Source organism: Enhydra lutris, unplaced genomic scaffold, assembly GCF_002288905.1.
Source record: "Enhydra lutris kenyoni isolate GAN:26980312 unplaced genomic scaffold, ASM228890v2 scaffoldscaffold26, whole genome shotgun sequence".
Classification (NCBI taxonomy): domain Eukaryota; kingdom Metazoa; phylum Chordata; class Mammalia; order Carnivora; family Mustelidae; genus Enhydra; species Enhydra lutris.
In genome coordinates this window covers 24,747,796-24,774,738 of record NW_019154110.1, presented here as the reverse complement: position 1 = coordinate 24,774,738, position 26,943 = coordinate 24,747,796, and the positions used below count along the sequence as shown (strand labels likewise).

Genomic DNA, 26,943 nt, shown 5'->3' with positions numbered 1-26,943 from the left:
TCCACATTTTTAATTTTACCACAATGGGTATGCATCACATCCATTTATTCACTCTTTTATTATTTTATGATTTTTTTAAAAAGAATTTAAACAGTACACGGTAAACTATTTAAACAGTATAGAACAGCAAAGGAAAATTAAACTCCACTCCAGAAGAAACCAATTAACATATTCTTGTTTATCTTTAGAGAAACTACCTACACATTTGACTATTCTTATAATCAGAAGTTAAGACACACCCAGTCTACCAGAATACCAGTATTCTTAATTCTATTCTGGTCTAACATCCATAAATTTATCTAACCACTGTTATATAAGCAGAATTTCTTTTCATTTCCTTACAACTACTTCTACCATTTAATAAAATTAAAAACAAACAAAAACTACTTCTACCAAACTTGAGAAGTGCTACTCTTCTAGTGCTAATATCTTTAAGGGTTTATAAATAAGCCCAGCTTAACTTTACCTATTACCTCCCTAATTTTATGTACTTCAATTGTGTTCTCTCTTAACATTCCAGACTATATTCACAGATGTCATTTCTTCATAAAAGAAATCTTCAGATTTGCCTTAATAAAAGTAGGTTGAATGACATATATAGACTACTTCAAACATAAGTATCAATGAACAATTTTATCCCCCAAAGAGGCAAAAGTTACAAATCCAAGAAAACAAACCAGTATGTGATCTGAAGATTGTTTTAGAAATAATCTGCTTTGAATTCTAAACTGTGTAAGTGCAAAACCATGTAAAAATATGGATGCATTATAAAAAATAACCAGAAGGGATGATGTAAAAATGAGAGCAACTGTGGGCACCTGGGTGATAGTCGGTTAAGTATCCGACACCTGATCTTAGCTCAGGTCTTGATCTCAGGGTCATGAGTTCAAGGCCCATGCTGGGCTCCATGATGGACATGGAGCCTACTTAAAAAAAAAAAGAGGGGCACCTGGGTGGCTCTATGGGTGAAGGCCTCTGCCTTCGGCTCAGGTCATGATCCCAGGGTCCTGGGATAGAGCCCCGCATAGGGCTCTCTGCTCAGCAGGGAGCCTGCTTCCCCCTCTCTCTCTGCCTGCCTCTCTGCCTACTTGTGATCTCTGTCAAATAAATAAATAAAATCTTAAAAAAAAAAAAAAAGAGTAACTGATAAAGCTGGGTTTAATTTCCATTACTATTATTATAATTTGTTAAAAAAAAAAAAAAAGAGAGAGAGAGACTTCAAAACTAACATCTTCACTCCAGTATGGATTCAAGAAGTTGGCCAAACAGGCAAACAAGCTAAGAGAAAAAAATAAGATGTACCAATCTACCCTGTAGAAATATGATTCCTTGCTAGTACCTTTGTCCTTCTTGAAATCCAGTGCATCCTGTTTATCCGTAACAATTTCCTTCATGTTAACAACACTTCGGTGGATTAGCTGACGAAGGATTTTGATCTCACGAATGGCTGTGATTGGGAAGCCCTCCTTCTCATTGTCCAGTCTCACCTTTTTCAGGGCCACTAGCTCTCCTGTTACAACAAATTCAAACTATTACATTATCAATTAGCATTTTTTGGCCAGCCAATATATGCCCAGAGTTGCTCTGAAAGACAGATTTAGCTTACTTTAATGCTATATACCAGATACTTTTATACCTCAAAAAACAAAACCAAACCCCATGTTCCCTTTCTTGCCATTTTTTTAAAGACTTGTATTTCTTAATTCAGTATTCAGCTAGGCCTAAAAATTTTGAATTATTAAAATATGCCAAAAATCCAACTACTTCATTTTATCTTTAAGGACTAACCCCTACCAAAGAGCAACCTATAAATTTTATTTCTACTCTCTTAAATTCCCAGCAAGCTTATTATAAAATATTAACAATGCACAACAGATAAAGAGGAAGGTTTTTAAACAGTAATAATAATATGATTCTTTCGGAAAATTTTAGTCTTTTAGTAACTTTTGGAAACCAAATTAGAACTCGAAATTTACTTTTGCTAAGTCTACTTCAGCATTAGTACTGCAAAATTTTTAAACTTCTGACATCTAGAATTTTGTGGCAATATTTACCTGTGTCTTTGTCCTTGGCTTTATATACTTGGCCATAGGTTCCCTCTCCAATAATCCCAATAATGTCGAACTTATCTACACAGCGTTTTCCCCAGTCACTTTCTGTTTGTCTTCTTTCTCCATAACGAGGACAACAAATTCTAAAAAAAAAAGGCAAAAAAAAAAAAAAAAAAAGGAGCCCCCCCCAAGACAAACCAAATAAAATTATTTTAAAAACTTAAGTCTATTCGAAGAAGAAAACAGAATTCTTTTATGATGATTCTCTGACCCATGAATCTTGTATGAATTTCTTTATTAAAAAGGCAGGAATCAAATGATATGAAATAAATGGTCTCTCACAGTGGCTAAGACAGATTTTTGCTTCAGGAAGGCATAAGATCAAATAATAGATGTGCTGCTTAATTTCTTATCTACTGAATGGGAAAAGAATTCCTACATCATAGGGCTACTATGTGTAAGCCTGATGATTCACAGACCTGTACCCCTGGGGCAAATACTACATTATACGTTAATAAAAAATTTTTTTAGGGGCACCTGGGTGGCTCAGTGGGTTAAAGCCTCTGCCTTTGGCTCGGGTCATGGTCCCAGGGTCCTGGGATCGAGCCCCACATCCGGCTCTCCACTCAGCAGGGAGTCTGTTTCCTCCTCTCTCTGCCTGCCTCTCTGCCTACTTGTGATCTCTGTCTAATAAATAAATAAAATCTTTAAAAAAAAATTTTTTTTAGGGCGCCTGGGTGGCTCAGTGGGTTAAGCCGCTGCCTTCAGCTCGGGTCATGATCCCAGGGTCCTGGGATCGAGTCTCGCATCGGGCTCTCTGCTCAGCAGGGAGCCTGCTTCCCTTCCTCTCTCTCTGCCTGCCTCTCTGCCTACTTGTGATCTCTGTCTGTCAAATAAATAAATAAAATCTTTAAAAAAAAATTTTTTTAAAGAATAAAAAAATATATATATAAAACTTTGGCAATAATATGTACTCAATAAATGGTAATTATTTTTATTATTAAGAGAGGAATGCTGGGATGCCTGGCTGGCTTAATCTCAGGATCGTGAGTTTCAGCCCCACAGTGGGTGTGGTGTCTAGTTTTTTAAAAAAAGAGGAAAGCTAACAATCAAAAGATCTGAGTTAAAATCAAACCCAGATTCTATTACATTTATGGCATGGCAATTTATGTGGTTTAAGAAAAAAACACCCCACATCTATTAATTTTTTATTTATGTGTACATGGTTGATATACCCTGAATAAAAGAGCTGTCTTACTTTTTAATATTCTAAGTATCAAACTCAAAAGACACGTGGGATCAATGTTCATGGTATACCTGGATTTGAGAAATCGTTGCTTTTCTAAAAACACTAGGTATCTGAGGGTGCAGATGAACAGGTCTCCCAGAAAGGCTTTTATCCATTAATATAAAATATACACATCAGGGGGAGCGCCTGGGTCGCTCAGTGGGTTAAGCATCTGCCTTCAGCTCAGGTCATGATCCCAGGGTCCTGGGATCAAGCCCCACATCGGACTCTCTGCTCAGCAGGGAACTTGCTTCCCCCCCACTCTCTGCCTGCCTCTCTGCCTACTCGTCATCTCTCTCTCTCTCTCTCTCTGTCAAATAAATCAAATCTTTAAAAATTTATCTATACACATTAGGCCCAATTTTATATAATCCTACTGGTGTAGGTTGTGGAAGAAAGTATGAGATCTAGGCCCAAAAGGAAGGAAGGAAGCTATAATTAAGAATAGGTCCCTGCAGGGGCACCTGGGTGGTTCAGTTGGTTAAGGGTCAGACTCTGTTTCAGCTCAAGTCGTGATCTCACGTCGTGGAGCCCCGAGTCAGGTTCCACACTCAGTGCAGAGTCTACTGGAGGTTCTCTTCCTCTCCTTCTCCCTCTGCCACCCCCACTCCCATTCATTCTCTCTAAAATAAAATAAAATACCCTCTAAGAACTCACTTTGGTCTCTTTTTATATGGTTGCTGAGGTGGTGTAACTGCCTTTGGTTCTGGAGAGTCTGGGGGAGATGGATCCCCACCAGGAAGCTCTGGAGGGAGAGGGAGGTCCGTGAGTAAGTGACGTGGCCTTTGTTCCTTCTCTTTCTTTACAGGTTTTGAAGGTGGAATTTCTTTTGGACTAAACAAAAGAGGAAGAGAAGAAAAAGATCATAATTACTTAAAAATTTGAAAATAAAACTTTTTAAAGCTTATACTGTCTGGCTATTAAAAAGATTATAAAGATTTTACTTTAAAGGGATAAAACCCTGTAATGTAACATAAGGAGATGGAGTTTATCACAGTCAAAAATACTTGGATTTCACAAAAAGAAATCCATAGGACATAAAACAATAAAAAATTTGGGATATTACTTGTACGTCCTATGACAAACTTTTTAAAGTTTTTATTAAGATTCTATTGGAGTTTTACTGAGATAAAATAAAATACAGGAAGTAATTATCTTTAATTCCCAAAGTACCACTGTAAGTCATGGAGTCACCAAACCTCCTCCACGTATTTTAACCAGCATAAGAAATCAAAGTTCAACAATGCTGGGGTGCCTGAGTGGCTCAGACATTAAGCATCTGCCTTTGGCTCAGGTCATGATCCCAGGGTCCTGGGATCAAGCCCCATGTCAGGCTTCCTGCTTAGGAAGCAGGAAGCTTCTCCCTCTCCCACTCCCCTTGCTTGTGTTCCCTCTCTCACTGTGTCTCTCTCTGTCAAATAATAAATAAAATCTTTAAAAAAAAAAAAAAGGAAATGCAATGGTTTCCCACATTTCCAATGCAATTTTAAAAAATAAATAAATAGATAGATAGATGAAATAAAAATCTAAGTCAAGAGTCCAGCACACTCTTTCAGAATCATTAAAGCAGTTGGTAGCAGGCCTCTTATGAAAATCAACAAAATGGTGGGGGTGAGGGGGCGGGAAGAAAGATGTCTTTTCTGAAATACAGTAGGCAAGTCAGTGCTCAGATCCAATTTTTTAAGCATCTCAACTTATTTATAAAAAATGATTTTGTGGGGCACCTGGGTGGCTCAGGGGGTTAAAGCCTCTGCCTTCAGCTCAGGTCATGATCCCAGGATCCTGGGGTCGAGCCCCGCATCGGGTTCTCTGCTCATCGGGGAACCTGCTTCTGCCTCTCTCTCTGCCTGCCTCTCTGCCTACTTGTGATCTCTGTCTGTCAAATAAATAAATAAAATACATTTAAAAAAAAAAATGATTTTTGCTATGCATGTCCTCAAAAAAGATAACATACTAATGCATGCCTATAAATAAAACCATGCTACATAATAAGTCTTTTCTAGTTTATCACAGTATCAGAAGCTTGAAAACAAGCTGAGAATCCTCCTAACCACAGAAGGCGTTTCCTCCACATTTTTTTACAAGTGGTTATAAAAACATGTATTCTGTCATGAATACTTCCATAGAACCATAAAGATCCATCCACTGCAATGTTTCTTATTAAAGATTGCACATGAAAACAGTTGCAAAAAGTATAACTTTCTACCAACTTTCATCATTTTAATCTCTTGTAAATTAGGCAGAATAGAATCTAGATTAGTTTGTGCATATCATCCAGAACTAGAGTAGTCAACTGAGTTCAAAAGAATCATCTGAAACTTTTTGTTCAGTTAATGACAGAGATGAATACAAAACATTATTACAATCTGCACGGAAGATTTTTCTACCCTGGGAACAAAGCCTGTTCCCAGAAAACCTCCAGACAGGATACAATATAGATTTTTTAAATTTCCCCAATTTTTAAGACATTCAGGGAATGAAAATTCCTAATTTTTCAACTACTAATATCAAAATACTCTTTATAAATCTTAATTCTTCATGCTTCAGAAATAGAATACTTCTTGGTTATGCTTCACTAGAACTGAAATATCTGAATTTTCTCACCATCACTTCATGTAAGTTCAGTCTATGTTTTATATTTAGATCTTGTTTTCTCCAAGGTTGGCTTTACAAGTTCATGTTCAGTTTGCTACTGTGAAAATGTACACTGCTTCTGAAAAATTACATGTTTAGCATGTTTATTTCATAAAGCATGAGTATTTGCTATGTACTACCAGTTGAGAGCATATAAACTGAATACAAGTCAAATCCTATTTCAACAAATTTCAATGTACCAAACATCGTGGAATAATGATGACTCATAAAATTGCAATGCTTAACATTACGGCCTTTAGCCTTCAGTATACGGCACTCAGTAAAACACAGCTCTATACAGTGCTGAGGACATATGGTACAGAGGTGATCTAACACTGAAGAGCAGATATTGAACATCTAAGTCATTACTATGAGGACTCAGTACCAAGAAGAGCTGATCTTGCCAATGTCAGTATTTCCTGGTTCCCCACTTATGCCTGTAGTTCGGTTCACATATGGTGAGTAGTTGCATAAATGCTCATGTATAATAATTTTCTTTCAAAAAAAGTTGCCAAGCTCCACAACTGCTCAAATTTTAAAATCTGTATAGTCTCTTCAAATTTATGATTATGGGATTTAATCTGTACTATAGTATCAATACCACTACTAAGTCTTTATTGTTAATAAAGAATATGAATTTACATAACAACTATTTAAAAAGACTGATTTCCTAATATTTTTCACAATAGCATAAACAACTTTAAATACAATCATTTACCCTTTTCCCCTTAAAGCAGGTTGTTTAGAAAGTGATTTACTTTTACAAACTTCTATTAAAAATTTGAGTTGCTAGGGCGTCTGGGTGGCTCAGTGGGTTAAAGCCTCTGCCTTCTGCCTGCTTCCTCCTCTCTCTCTCTCTGCCTGCCTCTCTGCCTACTTGTGATCTCTGTCTGTCAAATAAATAATCTTAAAAAAAAATAAAATAAAAATTTGAGTTGTATACATTAAAAATGAGAACAAAGCATTCCATTCGCAAAATTCTAAATCAAATCTGAATGGTCACACAGATCCTTTCTCTTCTACAAGAGCACAATATTTTAAAGTCCTTTTTTTTTTTTTTTTTTTTTTTAATTTTTTTTGACAGAGATAGAGAGCACAAGCAAGGGGAGCAGCAGGCAAAGGGAGAGGGAGAAGCAGGCTCCTGGCTGAGCAGCGAGCACGACTTGGGGCTCAATCCCACAACCCTGGGATCATGACCTGAGCTGAAGGCAGACGCTTAACCAACTGAGCCACCCAGGTGCCCCAAGATAAAGCCTTAAAGAATAATATAGACTCTACTAAGTCTGATAAACTCCAAATGAACCAAACCACAAAAAATGGATCAGAAATGAAGATTTTATTTATTTATTTATTTATTTATTTTTTAAGTAAGCCCTACACCCAAAGTGTGCCTTGAACTCACAACCCTGAAATCAGGAATTGCACGCTCTACCAACTGAGCCAGGCAGGTGCCCTGAAAACAAAGATTTTAAAAACCCTGTGTGGTTAACTGAAATTTTATTTTATTTATCCGAAGTAGGCTCCATGCCCAACGTGGACTTGAACTCACGACCCCAAAATTGAGAGATTGAGAGTTGCATGATTATTGACTGAGCCAGCCAAGAGCCACAGTTAACTGAAATTTTAAGAGAGAGTATACAGGGGCGCCTGGGTGGCTCAGTCGTTAAGCATCTGCCTTCAGCTCAAGTCATGATCCCAGGGTCCTGGAATCTACCCCACACTGGGCTCCTAGCTCAGCAGGAAGCCTGCTTCTCCCTGTCCCACTCCCCCTGCCTGTGTTCCCTCTCTGTCAAATAAATAAATAAAATCTAAAATTTTTTTTTAAAAAGAATACACAGATGATCTCCTTAAGAGCAGGTGATCCCCAGGGCATCTGGGTGGCTCAGTGGCTTAAGCGTCTGACTTTGGATCAGGTCATGATCTCAGGGGTTCTGGGGTACAGCTCTGCTCAGTGGGGAGTCTGTTTGTCCCTCTACCTCTGACCCTCCTGCCACTCTTTCTCTCTCAAATAAATAAATAAAATCTTAAAGAAAAAAAAAAAAAAAGCAGGTGATCCCGATGAATAGCTATGTTCATGATAAATGTACTATATTATGAAGAATGGATAGTTTAGTAGCCTTTATTTCTTGAAACAAAGAACTGCAGACCATGAATTAGAAAGGCTCTGGCAATACCATTAGTTAAATCCACTCCTGCATTTGATACCTGGATTAATACACTCCGGGCCCTATAGATATGTTTGAAAAAAAAGTTTCATTCTATTCCTAAAGGGACTTTAAAAGAAGACAAATCCTGATACAAGCTTTACATCATCCATGTGCCGAATGAATTAACTACACGCCCAGTGTCATCCACATAAGTCCTGATCCTGTCTTTTTCAGTAGTCTTATTCATTAAATAAGCAATATTTACTGATCACATTCAGTGTTCTATGTTCAAAGCACTGTATACAACAAAAAGATCTATAAATCAGTCTTAAAAATTAAGCTGCTGCAATCTCACATAAGATGATCAAGAATATAAATGAGGGGCGCCTGGGTGGCTCAGTGGGTTAAAGCCTCTGCCTTCGGCTCAGGTCATGATCCCAGGGTCCTGGGATCGAACCCCGCATCAGGCTATCTGCTCAGCAGGGAGCCTGCTTCCTCCTCTCTCTGCCTGCCTCTCTGCCTACTTGTAATCTCTGTCTGTGAAATAAATAAATAAATAAAATCTTTAAAAAAAAACATATATATATATATATAAATGAATTCCACGTGCAACTTTCAGATTTCTTCCTGAAAAGTTTTCTGACATAAAAATTATTTTTCAAGTAAAAACAGGTGCAGCTGGTATGATACAGGGGTACTGTGGCACCACAAAAAAAAAAAAAAAAAAAAAAAAAAATTCAAAGACAAAAACAAAAACCACCCTGAATTTAAAACACATAGTGAAAAAATAAAATTGACTGTGGAAGATATCTTCATTTCTATTTTTCTACCTTTAATAATTTATTTATATTTATATGGAAAACTAATAATAATCATACATTTAAAAATTACTACATTGGTACTCACTTGAGCAGCACATATACTAAAACCGAACAATACAGAGAAGATTAGCATGGCTCCTGTGTGAGGAGGACAAGGAAATTTGTGAAGCATTCAATATTTTTAAAATATTAAAATTTTGCAGACAAGGTCCTTTACTTTTGATCCTCATCTTAAGTCCCATTCACAGAGATAACCATTATTATTAGCTTAAAGAAATCTTTCTGGGGGCGCCTGGGTGGCTCAGTGGGTTAAAGCCTCTGCCTTCAGCTCGGGTCATGATCCCAGGGTCCTGGGATCAAGCCCCACATCGGGCTCTCTGCTCAGCAGGGAGCCTGCTTCCTCCTCTCTCTCTGCCTGCCTCTCTGCCTAATTATAATCTCTGTCTGTCAAATACATAAATAAAAATCTTTAAAAAAAAAAAAAAAGAAATCTTTCTGGACCTTTTGGTGTGAATTTATATGGATATATATGGATCTATGTCTCCACAGAAACTAGATGTTTTGTTTTTATTGTGTATGAGCTTTTACATAATTAACATACTATTAAAAATTAAGTACATTGGACTATGAAAGAGTTATACTTTGACAATCAGAACTGATAATATAACAAAAAATACTTCTGTTCACTTCATTCTCTCATACACTTTTTTTTTTTAAAAGATTTATTTATTTGAGAGAGAGAGAAAGCATGGAGGGGCAGTCAGAGAGAGAAGCAGACTCCCCACTTAGCAGGGAGCCCGATGTGGGACTCGATCCGAGGACCCCAGGATCATGACCTAAGCTGAAGGCAGTTGCTCAACTGAGCCACCCAAGCGCCCTCTCATACACATTCTTAAAGATAGCCACACATACTCAAATAACCACTGAATAGTCTTACTTTACATTTCATCCCAACCTAAAAGACAGAAATTCCTATGTGCCTATCAAAATTATTACACCTCTGGAAATCTGCACTCTATACTGACACAAGGTAGATAAGTTCAATAATTATTTGATTAGCCAAGTAAACATTTCAAAATGAAGATTCTCAGCCACACTGAAACTATTCTAGCCACTAGGTAAACTAATATTTAAACAGGGTTCCTATAGACAGATCATGGCCCAGAGTCCTATTGGATAATGCTCATCTGATATTTCCTTTTCCAACAAAACCCACAGAAACATGTAGTTTGTATCTGTGAGAAGTATACTGTGTACCTAAACAGGTTTTTTTACATAAATTTCAGGTTTTATCCTTCTCCTTTGCAAATCTGAGGATATGGCAGAACTGACAATTATTAATATTAGAAAGAACAGGTAGAATTTTTCTTTAAAATAAGATTTACCACTATGAATAGTAATGGACTCATTCTTAAAAAAATTTTTTTTAATTACATTTGCACCTTCTTAAAAGGCACAGAGCAGGGGCCCCTGGGTGGCTCAGTGGGTTAAGCCTCTGCCTTTGGCTCGAGTCATGGTCCCGGGGTCCTGGGATGGAGCCCTGCGTCAGGCTCTCTGCTCAGTGGGGAGCCTGCTTCCCTTCCTCTCTCTCTGCCTGCCTCTCTGCCTACTTGTGATCTCTCTCTCTCTGTCAAATAAATAAATAAATAAAATCTAAAAAAAAAAAAAAAAGGCACAGAGCAGGGCGCCTGGGTGGCTCAGTGGGTTAAAGCCTCTGCCTTCCACTCAGGTCATGATCCCAGCGTCCTGGGATCGAGTCCCACATCGGGCTCCTTGCTCAGCGGGAGCCTGCTTCTCCGTCTGCCTCTGCCTGCCACTCTGTCTGCCTGTGCTCACTTTGACAAATAAATAAATAAAACCTTAAAAAAAAAAGGCACAGAGCATAGTCTGGAAAAATACAGATGTAAAGAGCTGAAACGTATCATCATTCAAATTACTGATGTCATTTGGAAAATAATGGAAGCTTGGGAATTGGTCTGGGATGTAAGATCAGTAGCACTTATTTTTATGGTTACAATAAAAGTTTGCTGCAATAAATTAAACTCATACACATGCTTGCTTCACCAGCACATACTAAAATTAAACTCATATCCTAGAGAACAAGAGGGTAGGCTCTCCTTAGGAAAAAACACTAACGCAGACTACCATAGCATATGTCACCACTAAATCGTATTTGTTTGATGGTATTTGCCTAGCTAGTCCTGCTAAGATATAAATACATTTCCAAATGCCTTCCATAAAATCAGATTCATGTTTCATAATCATTTCACTTCTCAATATTCAGAGGACTCATCAAAATTAGAGCTCTTCCCATCATCCTATTGTGAATTTGTATTCTAATTAGTAAAGATTCTACATACTGTTCTTTGGTTCTTACAGGATTGCTTTTTTTTTTGAGCAGTGCCTTTCAAGATAAACCTGGTTTATTCTTTTCCTAAATTAGGAGGAAAAAAACCCAGCTATAAAATTTTGGGGGACCCCTAAGGATATTCGATATCATTATCGATATTATATTATTAAATTAGTAATAAATTTTCTTGGTGATTAAGGTATTGTGATTCTTTAGGAAAATGTTCTTAGTTTTAGAAGAGACATGCTAGGGACGCCTGGGTGGCTCAGTTGGTTAAGCGGCTGCCTTCAGCTCAGGTCATGATCCCAGCATCCTAGGATCAAGTCCCACATCGGGCTCCTTGCTCGGCGGGGAGCCTGATTCTCCCTCTGCCTCTGCTGCCACATGCTAAAGTATTCACAAGTAAAATGTCATGATATCTTAACATAAAGCAAATGTGGCAAAAAGTTTAGTGAATCTTGGTGAAGAGTATAAAGGAGTTAACTGTATTATTCTTTCAATTTTTCTACAGCTATTAAAATTTCAACACAGAGGTGCCTGCCTGGCTAAGTTAGTGGAGCATATAACTCTTGACCTCTGGATCATGGGTTTGAGCCCCACACTAGGTGCAGGGATTGCTTAAAAATAACAAAGATCTTGGGGCGCCTGGGTGGCTCAGTCAGTTAAGCTGTTGCTGTTGGCTCAGACCATGATCCCAGGGTCCTGGGATTGAGGCCTTCTTGCTCTGCAGAGAGTCTGCTTTTCCTTCTCCCTCTGCCCCTCCCCTGCTTGTGGTTTCTTCCTCTCAAATAAATAAAATCTTAAAAAAAGAAAAAAATAATAAAAGAAAAAATTAACAGGGAAAAAAATTTTTTTCAACATAAAACTTTAGGGAGAAAAACATCATTAATTTTTAAAAACTTGAACCAAATGTTAGCCTTATCAAATAAACTTATGAACAAAAAGGGTTACTAGGCCTCAAATTATAATTTTCTCTTCCTAAATAATGTTATAAATAAGAACTTTTGGGGCGCCTGGGTGGCTCAGTGGGTTAAAGCCCCCGCCTTCGGCTCCAGGTCATGAATCCAGGGTCATGGGCGCTCTGCTCAGCAGTGAGCCTACTCCCCACCCCCCCGCCCCTCTGCCTACTTGTGATCTCTGTCAAATAAATAAATAAAATCTTTAAAAAAAAAAAAAACAAAAAACTTTTCCACTGAAAACCAAATACCAAAAGCCTTTCCTACTCATAAAAGCATTTTAAACAGCCATGTATTAGAGCAGTTTTGACAGTTTGAGAAGAGAAAATGCAAAACATTTACATCAAGAGGGTCAAGTTTTCCCAGTTAACTATAGGACTTACCTATCCATGTCATCGTCTCCTGGTAATAAGGGTGGGAGGGGCAAAGGAGGCAACGTTGAAGTTTTTAGGTGTGGAATAGCAGCTGTTACGGATACTTGAGTCTTCACAGAAACCTGTGCAAGGGGCTGAGAATTTGCCTGAGAGGACAAAGTAGATGTCCTTGGGTGAGTAGAAGGGGGCAAAGTTGAAGTACTAGAAGTAAGAACCTGACTAAATGCTGGTTGGGGAGGAGGCAGAGGTGGTTGCTGTGGAATAGCTGGTAGTGGAGGCAAAGGTGGCAAAGGGGGTGTCTGAGGTGGAGGGGTAGTAGTTGGTAAAGGAGGTGGAGAAGTAACTGTGGGGACAGGTGGAGGAGTCTCCTTTTCTGACGTCTCTGTCTCTTTCGGAGTAACAATGTCCTCTTTCAATGCTATAGGTTTAGAGTCTCTTGATCCCTGCACTTTGAAATCTTTAATAGGATGCTTCTCAGAGTTCTCATCCAATTTTACTTTCCCTGTATCTAAGGAATTTTTGACTTCTGTATTTAGATGTGGTACATTCACCAGTTCAGTATCTGGGGCAGATTTTTCCAATTTTACACCTCTGGTTAACTTTTTAGACTCCAAGCCTGAATCCTTAGCCTCTACTAAACTATTCTCTTTTCTAGGCAAAAATATAGGTGAACCCTTGGATTCCTTTCCATCCATTTTTGCTGCAGCAGCAGCAGCAGCTCTTTCCTTCTTTTTCCTACTGAGTTCAGCTCCCAAGCTGGAGTTCAATGGAAGCCTGACAGGTGAGATGCTGGAATGTCGACTGCGTGACCCGGATCTCTTCTTTTTACTATGAGAAGACGAGTGTCTTGAATATGCAGGACTTCTGCTTCTTGACTTCATGGATTTCCTACTGTAAAAAGAAAAAGGCAGTTTAAAATGGATAGCTGACAACAATATGCAGGAAAATACATCAGTTAAACAATGGAGCACTGTAACTTAAAGAACCTACTTTGAGTAATTTAGCAATCTTAGAAATGAATTAGGTACCATCAGACAAGATCGAGCGCGTTCAGGGTGGTATGGCCGTAGACTTAGGTACCATCAAAAAATAATGATGATGATGACAATAATAATAATATCAATATTGGGGCACCTGAGTGGCTCAGTTGTTTGAACGACTGCCTCTGGCCAGGTCATGATCCTGGAGTCCCTGGATCGAGTCCCACATCAGGCTCCCTGCTTGGTGGGGAGTCTGCTTCTCCCTCTGACCCCCCTCTTGTGCTCTCTCTCTCATACCCCGTCCCTCAAAAAAATAAATAAGGGGCACCTGGGTGGCTCAGTGGGTTAAAGCCTCTGCCTTTGGCTCAGGTCATGATCCCAGGGTCCTGGGATCGAGCCCCACATCGGGCTCTCTGCTCCGCAGGGAGCCTGCTTCCTCCCCTCTCTCTCTCTGCCTGCCTCTCTGCCTACTTGTGATCTCTCTCTGTCAAATAAATAAAAAATCTTTTAAAAATAAATAAATAAATAAATAAAATCTTTAAAATAATAATATCAATATTGTTGTTAACTGTAACAAATGTACCAGTTCAATGTAAAACGTTAATAACAGGGGAAACTGGATGCGAGGACATATAATAATTCTTTGTACTATCTTCACAATTTTTTTTATGAATCTAAAACTGCTCTAAAAAATAAAGTTTACTTAAAAAATAGATTACAAGGTGGGTGCCTGGGTGGCTCAATGGGTTAAGTCTCTGACTTCGGCTCAGGTCATGATCTCAGGATCTAGCCCCATATCGGGCTCTCTGCTCAGCAGGGAGCCTGCTTCCCATCCCCCCCACACCTGCCTCTCTGCCAATTTGTGACCTCTCTCTCTCTGTCATAAATAAATAAAATCTTTTAAAAAAGTAAATTACAAGGAACAACATATTTCAATCACATAACACTAAAATTATCCTTTACTTACTTACTACAAGAAAATGGGTGAGTATTTTTTTCCCATGTTGGAAAACACCCATATTCACAATGATTACTTTTTTGGAATTTCGGTTTAAATCTGATAAAATGGGGCGCCTGGGTGGCTCGGTGGGTTAAAGCCTCTGCCTTCGGCTCGGGTCATGATCCCAGGGTCCTGGGATCGAGCCCCACATCGGGCTCTCTGCTCTACAGGGAGCCTGCTTCCTCCTCTCTCTCTCTCTCTGCCTGCCTCTCTGCCTACTTGTGATCTCTGTCTGTCAAATAAATAAATAAAAATCTTTAAAAAAAATAAATCTGATAAAATGAAAACATGATTAAAAAAAAAGTCATACATCATACTTAATGTGGGTTATACCAATCAGGAAGTTAAAAGTAACTGGCATGCTTCACCAAGACCTAACTGTTTCAACTAGGGAGCTATTTAATTGACAGATCACAGGAAAATTTTGTTCCTTGTATCCTCAGTCGATAATTAAGTTGTGCCTATACTAAACAACCCCGAAGATACAAGACTCATTAGGATTTGCAAGATAAATAAGCTGAAAAAGTTGACTTACCAAATAATTTATCAGAAGTTCCCAAAACTATAATGACTTCTGGTACTTTCAAATATAAAATGATTTCCAATCAACTTTATTTTTTTTTTTCAAAGATGCCAGGCTCTATCCCAGGACACCCAGGTGCCCCTCCATTAACTTTATAGGAACTCATAAAGCAAAGTACTTTTGCATGTTCAATTTATTTTCTTCATTATTAAGAATTTGGAAATCCATGAGGCAGATTATTCTAAATTGAAACCTAACCCTCATTCTTTTTGCCTTTTCATAAAGCCTAATGTGCTCAGACCTCAATGTGAAGGGAGAAAAAATAGCACTAAAAACCTGACTAAACAAAGCATTATTTGCCCAGTCGTCTAAAATAAATTGTTCCCACTCCAGATCTTCAATATCTCCCTTTATCTTTGGTCATTAGTAATACTGATATATTTCAAAAAATGTTTCAAAACAAATAGTTCGTATGTTTAGGCAAAGTAACTCACATGGTATTAGTCATGGTTTTCTTATACTTACACTGCTTTTTGGAAGTTTGCTCCAAAGTTAGTTAAAATACAGGTCATTATTGGAATAGAAGTACTCAAAACAGCAATAACAATATATATATGAACATAAGAATATACAATGCCGAAAATGGTTAAGTGGATTTATCAAACTAATACATCTCTTGTAAATAATTGGATGAAACCAGAGGTTTTCTCTCACTGAATTGGAGCTGGGATAAAACTACCACCTCTGCTATCCCAGGATAAGATAAACTTCTAAAGTCCCAAACACTAAGTAACGTCAGAACCACGTACTCTAAAAACTAGTTTCTTTAATCATTCAGCATTACTAAATCTTCCTAAGGAACTCTGCTACAAACCCTTCAATTTCTGAACAGAAGCCTATTGTTAATAGAACATTCTGATGGCCATATACTTATGGCACTTTTAGTGATACAAACGCTATATTGAGGGCAAGATCCACTCTTCAAGCAAAAAAAACCAACGTGGGGGGCAAGGTGGTGAGAGGAGACAACCAATAGGTAAATGCAGGCAATAATAAAAACTGTTCTCAAAAACAAGTGTATATTCCCCCGAATTGAGTTAGGTTCTACCCATCTGAAAAGAAATTGCTACCATTAATCAATATTAATTTGGAGGATGTCAAGACATTGCCTTTCTGGCAAGGCATTTTCAGTCTTTTAAAACGATATTGCTTGTTTAATTTTGACTGTGTCTCCCAAGGAAAAAACAGAGATATCACAGAAGGGATCTGTATGCTCTACTCTAAGAAATTTTTGTATTTACTGTCTGGAAGTCCAGAGAATGAGAAAAAATCTGTAGTGCACACATACAAACATATAATGCTCTCTAAAACCCAACTAAAAATATGCGTGTTGACTCTAAAATTATGTTTACATGTTGTGTCCTATGCTATCATACTGTGTCTCCAATTCTTTCCTGATTTACTTTTTACCATTACTGCACTAGTTCCAATGAACTGAGTAGAGGAAGAGAGAACTTGCGATATGAATCCAAAAGGAATCACTGCAAAGCAAGTTCTTTCTGAAAGTCATTCTAGTGTTTTAGTCTCAAGTGCACTTCCATATTCCCAAAACTCATGACAATAAAAATTCTCCAAACAGCCTTAATGAAACTACTCCCTCAAGAAAACAAGTATTCTGAGAATATTTCTTATGTTCCCTTAAACGACTAAGCTACTTTACAAATTAAAACACTTAAAACACCCATTTCACTGTATATAAATTTTACTCTTACCCCTTCAAAGTCAACTCCAGCTAATGTTATACACAACACACTAAAATGCTTACAGTGAAGTATACTGATATTTGCAATTTGAGATGAATCAGAACAAAAGATGGATTAATGGAGAGATGGATGGATATGATAAAATATATAGCACATATTAATTGTAGAATCTAGGTAGTACATATATGGATCCTCACCATAATTCTTTCAACTTTTCTGTTTGAAAAATTGTGATAAAATGGGAGGTTTAGGGGTGAGGGGAAGGACTAAGGAACTTTTAGACCCTCACAGCTAAGAACTCTACAGTTTGATTAATTCAAACTAATTTATGAATAATTATCACTTTAAGTCAGCAAAAATTACTCATATTGACATGTAAAAGATATGCATAGATTTTTACTAATTAGCATAATCTCTCCCCTAGTATTCAACATTTCCTCACTCATAAGACAGAATTTACTGACTTGCACCAGGAACTGTGCTATACACTTCTTATTTACTAGCTAATTTAATCCTCACAACTACTCTCAAAGTAGGTAGTCATTATTCCCACTTTACATATGAAGAAACATAGGCAGGGAGAAATTAAATTATTGCCAAAGTTCACAAATCAAGATTAGGATTCCACTCAGGTATAACACCAAAACCCATCTTCTTTTGTGGACAAAGGTAAGTCCACAAAGAAACACATCTCATCATCTAGGAATAAGAACAGTTTTCAGTAGTAATTAATCTTAACGATTAAATTTCAAACTAACCTGCCTTTTTTGCTAAAATATGGTAAAAGCACTATTATCATTTTTTTAGAGAAAGATTTTGAAAATTGCCAGTGGTCACAGGGTAGGTAAATGGTGATGCTGTTAAAAAAAAAAATCGAATTCTCCTTAGAACCAATTTCTGCTAAGCTATATATCAACAAAAGGAAAAAGGACTAAACAGCTGAATTTCCACTAGAAACATCAGTTAAAAGACAGGAGTTATCAAAACATTGTCAATTAGGAAATAAACTTACAGCTTTGAAGACTCAGTGGATAGCACACGCACAAATGATAGACGACCTAGGCAAACAGCTTCAAGATAATGCAAATGAAAATTTATAATTTCTTACATCTCCAGTCAGGTCCAGTGAGGTCTAAAGCACGAATACCAAGGTGATTTTAAAACAGTTAAGATAATGCAACAGAAATTGCTTGATAAGCTCTGGATAAGCTCAGTTATCAACCCTGTGTATTCAATAAGCTGGAGCTTCTTTTTCTCACAGGAGCTTACAACTGAAGATCTCACCACTGGAAGTACCTACCTTCAGCAGTTTTAGGTATGCGAACTCTCCACTTCTCAAATTCTGGGTTAAGAGAAGACCAGATTCACCTACTTGAATAACTAGCCAATAGCAAGGTGTTCCAGTCCATGAGGAAGACTGGGGGCTTCAACAAAACATTAACAAGACTAACTGCCAGTTCCTGATGACCCAGCCTAAGTAAGAAAGGGCTATAGGCAAATAGCTCACCTGGGGAGCGGACTCCGACTCAAAGACCGTTTGCTCATGAAAGGGCTGCTGGACCTTCTGCGACCGTAGGGACTGGGTGATCTCCCACTGTAAGAGCCACTCCTTTCATAGCTGGAAGAACGTCTCCGACTATAGGGACTCACAGATCTTTGTCGTCTACTGTAGGGACTGGGTGACCGGGTGCTGGATTGGTAGGCCGAAGGCTCCTTGTAAGGAGGGCTAATTGACTGCCTTCTTGAGGTACTTCCAGGACTCTTCTTGTAGGAGTCATAATTACTAGAGGTGTGAGATCTTGGGGGACTAAGGTCATAATCTTGGCCATAAGAAGCTCCTGACGGGCTATCATCTTGCTTGGGGCTGTCAGACCATTTCCTATGAGGACTCCTGGATCTCCGTTTGGGGCTGTCCACTGTTTTGTAGCTTTTGGGTGTTTCCCTTTTCCGATGACTTTTACTCCGGTCTTTGTGCCCAGACTTCAACTCACGTTCTTTCCGGGTCTTCTCTTTATGGAGTTTGGATGACCTGGATTCTTTGTTGCTGCTGCTTTTGGATATCTGTGCCTTCCCATAGTCCTCATTCTCTTCATTTGAACGCTTTGAACTTCCTGATACCCGGTCCTTAATCGATCCCGATTTGCTGGAGACTTCCTGGTTTTTTTCTTTTTCTGTTTGTTTAGTTTTTAGTAAGTCCCGGGAACGTCTGTGCTGGTGGTGACGATGTTTGTGCAGGCGGTCACTCCGATCAGTTCCACGACGTTCATCATTCTCCCTCCTGTCCAGTTTGAAGGCCATGTCATCAGAGAAGGTATCTGAATCAGAGCTGATGTCATCATACTCCACCAAAGGCTTGATAATTGTACCCAAAGGTGCTGCTTCGGGGGTCACTAACCCCATGTCTTTGGAGTGCTTGGATTTATGCCGCTTGTGCTTCGACACCAAGCGGTGACGCTCTCTGCTGTTGGAGCTGCCACCTCCCGATGACGGCTGCAAAGTTCCAGAAGCTCCTCCACTCCCGTCCTTCTTGCCCCCATGTCTCTCTGGATTGGGCATTCCCTTTCCCCTAGCCTCAAAAGGGGGAAAAAGTTCCCCAGCACTCCAAAAAGTAACCCCCACCCTCCCCCCCAACCCCACGCCTACCAAAGCGCCCCTAGAACCGGGTGGGGAGGGAAGGGACGGTAGCCCAGGCTCCTCCTCCCTCCCGACGCCTCAGCACCCTCCTACATGAGGTAGGGGGTGAAGGAGCCAGAAAAGAGATGAGAGTTCCTCAGCAGTGGAGTTGCGAGACAACGGGTAGCTGCTCAAGTCTGTTTCCCCTCCTCCCCCCGCCGAGCCAGTCCTCAGGCCCGGGCGCCGGGGAGGTCGAGGAAGTAGGAAGCCGACGGCCTGGGGCTGTGGGGCCGACTCCGGCTCTGGGGCCCTGTGAAGACTGCGCGGGCCCTTCCCCTACCCGGTAGCCCGGCTCGGGGCGGCTTCCTGTCGCTGGGGTCCCGCGGCCTAGGTGCCTCACGCCCCCTTTGTCCCTCGCTCCTGAAAGAGCCCCTCTTCTTGCCTCCGCCTCACCTTAATACCTCACACACTCACTCGCTCCCTCACACAGACTCAGTCACACACTAGGTTAAACCGAAACGGCACTTGGGGGGGGGAGGGGGCAAACCCAGGAAATACCGCGAGAATCCTGAAGACTCTCGCGGTATTTCGTGCTTCCCTTTCACCTCTCACCACGGCTTGTTCAAACAACGCGAGAGTAGGTCCTGAACAAGAAACGCGTTCCGCCAGATTCTCGCGATAAGCTCCCCGCTCTCCATTTGAGCAAAGCTTTATTGAAACGGCGGTAGAATTTTTTGTTTATTCAAAACTTTATTGGTAACTCATTGAACAAAAACTCCCAGGCTCCGGCACAAAACTAATTTTGCATACTTTATGACAACTCTTTTAACTACCAGTATGAAAATATTGTCAACGGGACAAAGGGCGAGTGTGGAGACACTTCAACCCAAGTCCTTAAGTATTAACAATGCCTCCTTCCATAGCGTATACTATGCGCCTCATCTCTAATTCTCATACTACCCTGCAAAACGCGATATCCTCTTCCCTATTTTAGATATAAGGAAACTCGGAGTCACAGAAGTTAAATAACTTACACACGATAACAAAGCTAGTCCAGCAAGTGCCAAAAACGAGATTCAAATTCACGTCCAACACCAAAGCACAGCTCTTAAATAATGTGGCACTTGCTCTCTCCACTCTGTTTAAAATCTTTACCTGAAAACTCATCACCTCTTCGGATCGTCTGTGGCTTTTCTGGAATCACTTAGCCTCTTATCTTCACACAGAAGATTATAATTACGAACAAGTAGAACATAGTATTCATGAGCAAGAAAAAATAATATCCTGCCCTTTATATTTTACTTTTAAGAACTTTGCACACATTAGCTCATTCCATCTCCACAGTCATCTGAATAAGATTGTATATGTGAGGAAACTAAGGCACCAAGGACTCAAATGACTTATCCGAAATTCTTCATTCATTTATTCATCAAATTTATCTGTGAGACTTTACGGCCCTCCCCTGTGAAATAATGTCCTTTCTCTAAGGTCATCAAGCAAGATACAGAGAAAATATTCATACCACAGGATATAAGATATAAGGATATAAGATGATTAATGTCATAAGAATGATACAGAGCACTGCAAAGGTTCTAAAGGAGGATGAGAGTGTTAAAAAGTTTTATAAATGTAGGGCAGTTGTATAGGATCACGAAGATTAAATGGGATATGTATAACAAAGGTGGGAAGACCAGGGTCACATGGGTGGCTCAGTCATTTAGTGTCTACTTTAGGCTCAGGTCATGATCCCAGGGTCCTGGGATTGATCCCTATGTCGGGCTCCTTGCTTGGCAAGGAGCCTGCTTCTCCCTCTGCCTACCGTTCCCCATGCTTGTGCGATCTCTCTCTCTGATAAATAAATAAATAACATCTTTTTTTTAAAAAATGGGAAGATTAGCCAGTAAATTTGGGCCCAGAAATTACCCTGAATATAGGCAGAAGAATCCACTCTCAGAATCACTCCTGGAAAATGTTCTTGTTGGAGAGCCTGAGTGGCTCAGTTGCTAAGGGTCTGCCTTCCACTCATGTCATTATCTCCCTGTCCTGGGATTGATCCCCACATTGGGCTCCCCGCTAGGCGGGAAACCTGCTTCTCCTTCTTCCATTCCTCCTGCTTGTGTTGTCTCCCTTTGTAAAATAAATAAAACTTAAAAAAAAAAAAAAAAAAGGAAACAAGTGCTGACAGTTTAAAAAAAAAAAAAAGGAAAGATGTTCTTGTTGCTTTTGGTCACATGGGTACCAAAAAGAAAATTTTTTACCTAGATGTTTGAGTCCATAAACATTTGCTAAAAATGAGAAAGGTAAACTTTTTAATTAACCATGGGAGGAAGTTTAATGCCATCAAGAAAAAAAGGATAGACATAAGTACTGGAACTCAGGTATAGACATAAGTACTGGAACCATTCATTGCTGCAAGAGAGCCTGGATATAAAAGTCCCCACCAGTGTCTGACATGATGGCCAGTGGGATGACTTAGCAACCAACTAGATGAAATGACTGAGCCACCTTATCAAACACTGGCATGAGTTCAGCAAAATCACTCTGATTTTTTATGTGTTCTAAATGAGATTAAGTTTTTGACCCAGGATACACCCACACCCACGGTAAAATGGAAAAATGGGAACAGCAGAAGGAATTAATGGTAATGTGTCAAATGAAATCTTGAATAAAATTCATCTAAATTAAACAGTAGTTGAAACTTTCTTAATTATTGGTTACCTATTGAAGACTAGAGACTCCTATTGAATTAATGAATAAATGAAGATTTTACTGAATTTTTCTATTTCTATAGTACTGTTCAATTTTCCACAGAACTCTTTTAAGTCTGTCAGTAGATATCAGTTGAACAAAAAATCCAGTAAGGTAGCCAAGATTGGTATTACTACATCCATCTACTAAAGGTTAAAACCGAGACTCAGGAGTTGGAATACGCTTCCATTAAGTGTAGGAAGGGCCAGGAGCAGGGAAAGCTCTTTCTTTAATCTTAGACTAGTACTCTTTCTATTGCAGTACACTTTCTCTTTTTGATGGATACATTTCTACTCTAGTCTCAATAATCTCTAAATAAAGCTGGGAAAAAATTTTTACGCTAGGAAATATATTTTGTCCAAGTGTGTAAATACAAAATCAAGTGTAAACTGCAGAAATTTGTCCAAAAATTGGTGAAAATAGTGCTTTTTATAAAATAAGGGTTGCTTCACTCTACAGAAAAACTTTGAACTGAGAAATTCCAGGACTGCACGATTTGGTTTATTTGCATGACGTCCTAGGACAGGGAGTCAGGGCAACTTTATGAACCCCAAGGTAATCAGTTAGATGAAGGCTATACTTTCCCTGTAAATCCCTCAAAGCAAGTCAGAAAGCGTTTCTTTAGGCTGTACTCAAGAGGAAATATTTAACTAAAGTCAGTAACTCCCCCAACCCTGCTCTGGATCAATTTATTAGTTTAGATTTTAGGTTTAAAGAGTCCTGTGAAATCTCCCTCAAAGCTTAGTCATTGGGGCACCTTGGTGGCTCAGTCATTAAGCGTCTGCCTTCAGTTCAGGTCATGATCCCAAGGTCCTGGGATCGAGCCCTGCATTGGGCTCCCTGCTCAACAGGAAGCCTGCTTCTCTCTCACCCACTCCCCCTGCTTGTGTTCCCTCTCTTACTGTGTTTCTCTCTGTCAAATAAATAAATAAAATCTTTTAAAAAAACAGTCATTTAAAATTTGACTAATGTCCCCTTTTTGCCATATACAAAGCCTGCTCCTATGTGCACCTTGAACGATTTTCTTGTTTAATGACATGTCTCTCCTTTCTTTACTTTTGGAGCACAAATTTTTAAACAATGTCATTTTATCCGCATTTTCAGATGAGAAATAACTTCTTATTCTGTTCTGTAACCAAATTTTGGTAAAGATTACTTTATTTTCAAGCTTAGAAGCTTTAAAATTACCTAGCTACACTTGGTATAGACATTATTGTGTACAGTTTCCATGAGGAAATGTAGCTGTATATCTAATATTGATATTTTGGGCACAATAATAAATTAACAAAAATCTGGGGGTACTGATTATTGTAACCAATCATATTTTAGGAATTCTAAATCAAGTGAGTCCATCTAAGTTTGGGGTTGTGTTTGTATTACCAGCTCCTACCTAATACACAAGTATTAGGATTCCATCGATGCTTGTCAGCATTTGATTTGATTTGATTTGATTTAAAGATTTTATTTATTTATTTGACAGACAGAGATCACAAGTAGGCAAGAGGCAGGCAGAGAGAGGAGGAAGCAGACTCCCTGCTGAGCAGAGAGTCCGATGTGGGGCTCAATCCCAAGACCCTGAGATCATGACCTGAGCCGAAGGCAGAGGCTTTAACCCACTGAGCCACCCAGGTGCCCACTTGTCAGCATTTTAAATATGAATTATCTTTCAGGGGTGCCTGGGTGGCTCAATCGGTTGAGCATCTGGCTCTTGGTTTCAGCTCAGGTCATGAACCCAGGGTCGTGGGATTGGGCTGTGAGATGGGCTCCACACTCAGCAGAAAGTTGGTTTGAGAGGATTCCCTCTATCCCTCTCCCTCTGCTCCCCCCACTCCCAATTTGTGTGTTCTTGTTCTCTTTCTCTTAAATAAATAAATAAATCTTAAAAAAATAAATATAGGGTGCTGGGTGTCTCAGTCCTTAAGCGTCTGTCTTTGGCCCAGGTTATGACCCCAGAGTCCTGGGAGCCCCCGCATCAGGCTCCCTGCTCAGCAGGAAGCCTGCTTCTCCCTCTCCCACTCTCCCTGCTTGTGTCCTCTCTCTCGTTATCTTTCTCTGTCAAATAAATAAATAAAATCTTTTAAAAAATAAATGTGAATTATCTTTGAATATTCTCACTTGGATAAAATGCTCTCTGTACCTCAATTTTAAGATTGCTAGATTTATATTATATAATATTTGGAACACACTTTTTAAAAAAATATTTTATTCATTTATTTGAGAGGTAGCAAGCAAGAGAGATGGAGCGCTAGTACACACAAGCGGGGTGAGGGGGCAGAGGCAGAGGGAGAAGCAGGCAGCCCGATGTGGGGCTCAATCCCAGGACCCCAGGATCATGATCTAAGTTGAAGGTGGACGCTAAACTGACTGAGCCACTCAAGTGTCCCTGGAACACATTTTTATACTAAAAGTATTTATTGATTATCTGAAATTCCAATTTAACCAAGTGTTCTGTATTTTATCCAGCAACCCTATCAATTTATCCCAACAATATGCACTCTCTGACATGTATCAGGGGCTGGGCTAGGCAATGTTATTAGACAGTAGTGAAAGAAGTGGACCAGGTTAAACCTTCCTGGAGGTAGCAATCTTTTTTATTTATCTATTTGACAGAGAGAGAGATCACAAGTAGGTAGAGAGACAGGCAGAGAGAGGGTTGGGAAGCAGGCTATGCGGGACTCGATCCCAGGACCCTGAGATCGTGACCTGAGCCAAAAACAGAGGCTTAACCCACTGAGCCACCCAGGCACCCCTGGAGGTAGCAATCTAACAGGGAAGATAGGCATTGAACCATCATGTACTTAATACATTTAATTGGCGAAAGTGCTATTAAAGAGAAGTTTGAGGGGCACCTGGGTGGCTCAGTCTGTTAAGCATTGGAGTCTTGATTTAGGCTCAGGTCATGATCTCGGGATTGTGAGATCCAGCCCTACATTCGGCTCTGCGCTCAGTTTGGGGTCTGCTGGAGATTCTCTCTTTCTCCCTCTGCCTCTCCCCCAACCTTGCACACGCAGGCACATATACTCTCTCTCTCTCTCATAAAATAAATACCATCTTAAAAAAAAAAAAAGAGAGAGGCTTGAACTAATGTAACAGAGGACTTGATCAAGTCAGGGGCTAGAGAAGGCTTCTCTAGTCTAGAGGAAGACAATTAAATTGACATCTGAATAAGAAGGCCTTAGTGAGATGAAGGGGTCAGTTGAAGGTAAGCTTCTCCCAGCACTTAAAAAGTCCTGTTCAAGCACACTGGGAGAGAAAATAGTGCAGGAATTTTCTTTTCTTTCTTTAAAGATTTTATTTATTTGACAGAGCGAGAAAACAAGAGAGTACAAGCAGGGGGAGCAGCAGAAGGAGAGGGAGAAGCAGGCACCCCACTGAGCAGGGAGCCCAATGTAGAGCTTGATCTAAGGACTCTGAAACCATGACCTGGGCCAAGGCAGATGCTGAACCAACTGAGCCACCCAGGTACCCAGAGTGCAGGAATTTTCTGCATGAGAAAGGAGGCTAGCATGGCTGGGGACTGACAAGGGAAGAAGAAGTGGGTCTAGCAAGGTTTTGTAGGCCCAGTAAAATATTTGTCTACTGGGCCCAAGTACAGTTGTAGGTAGGAAATGGGGATTCAGAAATGAAGGCCAAATCCTGCCCTAAGAAACCCACTACATGGTGACTAACAGGAATGAGGATAAAGAGGAAAATGTAAGAAATAAAATTTTCAAATCCTACTTTCAAGGAGCATGGTTATAGATATCTCTGTGGTAGTAAACATGTTCCCAGACACTTAAAAGATTTGCTATTAAATTTACAGTGCTGTGCCTGCTCACTTGATCTGTAGTTATCTGCTGAAATATTTTTGGAAGATATTTGAATAACATTTTTGAAATGTGGCAAGTCTGAGACTGAAAAGTCAGTAGAGATTCACCACTTAATATCACTGCAGGGAACTAGGTAAAATCCAACTTTATCGCAGCTATTTTCAAAGACGTGTTTGGAAAAAGAACATTAAAACAAAACCAAACAAACCTTGACTATGTTAAGAACTTTCACCGAATACTAGCTTTGTATTTTAGCCAGCTTCTTCAGTTGCAGTGGCGACAAACTTCTCAGCATTACTCCAGATTTCTCCTTGTGTCGATTTACGGAAAATCGTACTGTGGAGTACGAACTAAACTACTTCTTTTTACTGTGATTTACAAAATAGGGACACTACCAATTGTGATACACCTTAGTATATAATTAAAACCATCTGATGCCCCTAACTGCTACAAGTTTACCTTAATCCAAAGGTAATCCTAATACCAAATCCTAATACCAAACCTCCCAGATCTTCAAAAAAAAAAATGGCATTGTGTGAGAAATATTTCTGAAATTTGAGAAAAAAATTAGGAAATGGGAATTAAGTGAACTGGGCTGGCTTGGAACGTCGGGTTACAAAGAGCCAATATCATTTCAGTTTTTCCATCTAGTATCTCAAGAAAGCGTATTATCTTTAATAAAACATATCTGATAGCAATAACTAGTCCTTCAGTAAAGAGCCGGGATTTTAATTTACAAACTCCTTTGCCATTCCGAAGAAGAGTCAAGCGCCGACTGACATCAAGTACCATATCTAGCTGCGCTAAGTCTTGAAACAACCGAGAGCTAAGGAAAGGCGTTGATTGGAGAAATCTCGCGAGAAGCACCGCATTCACTATTTTTCGC

General features: G+C 39.5%; 1 protein-coding gene across 12 annotated transcripts in view; it reads right to left on the bottom strand.

Moving 5' to 3' along the window:
* The window catches only part of LOC111151809 (cyclin dependent kinase 12), an 80,317-nt gene extending 60,245 nt beyond the window's left edge, over positions 1 to 20,072 (bottom strand). For 11 of the 12 annotated variants that reach the window (XR_002640876.1, XR_002640878.1, XR_002640879.1 and 8 more), the window contains exons 1-5: positions 18,395 to 20,072; positions 12,631 to 13,512; positions 3,997 to 4,173; positions 2,055 to 2,194; positions 1,340 to 1,510 (exon numbers count right to left, since the gene is read on the bottom strand). Coding sequence is in view for 4 of the 12 variants with exons in the window: in XM_022510023.1 (XP_022365731.1) it covers positions 1,340 to 1,510; positions 2,055 to 2,194; positions 3,997 to 4,173; positions 12,631 to 13,512; positions 18,395 to 19,443 (2,419 nt within the window). In the remaining 8 variants the exon portion in view is untranslated. The remainder of the gene's footprint in view (positions 1 to 1,339; positions 1,511 to 2,054; positions 2,195 to 3,996; positions 4,174 to 12,630; positions 13,513 to 18,394) is intronic. The other variant, XM_022510021.1, reaches the window with a different exon arrangement.
* Between the last annotated feature and the right edge of the window lie 6,871 nt (positions 20,073 to 26,943).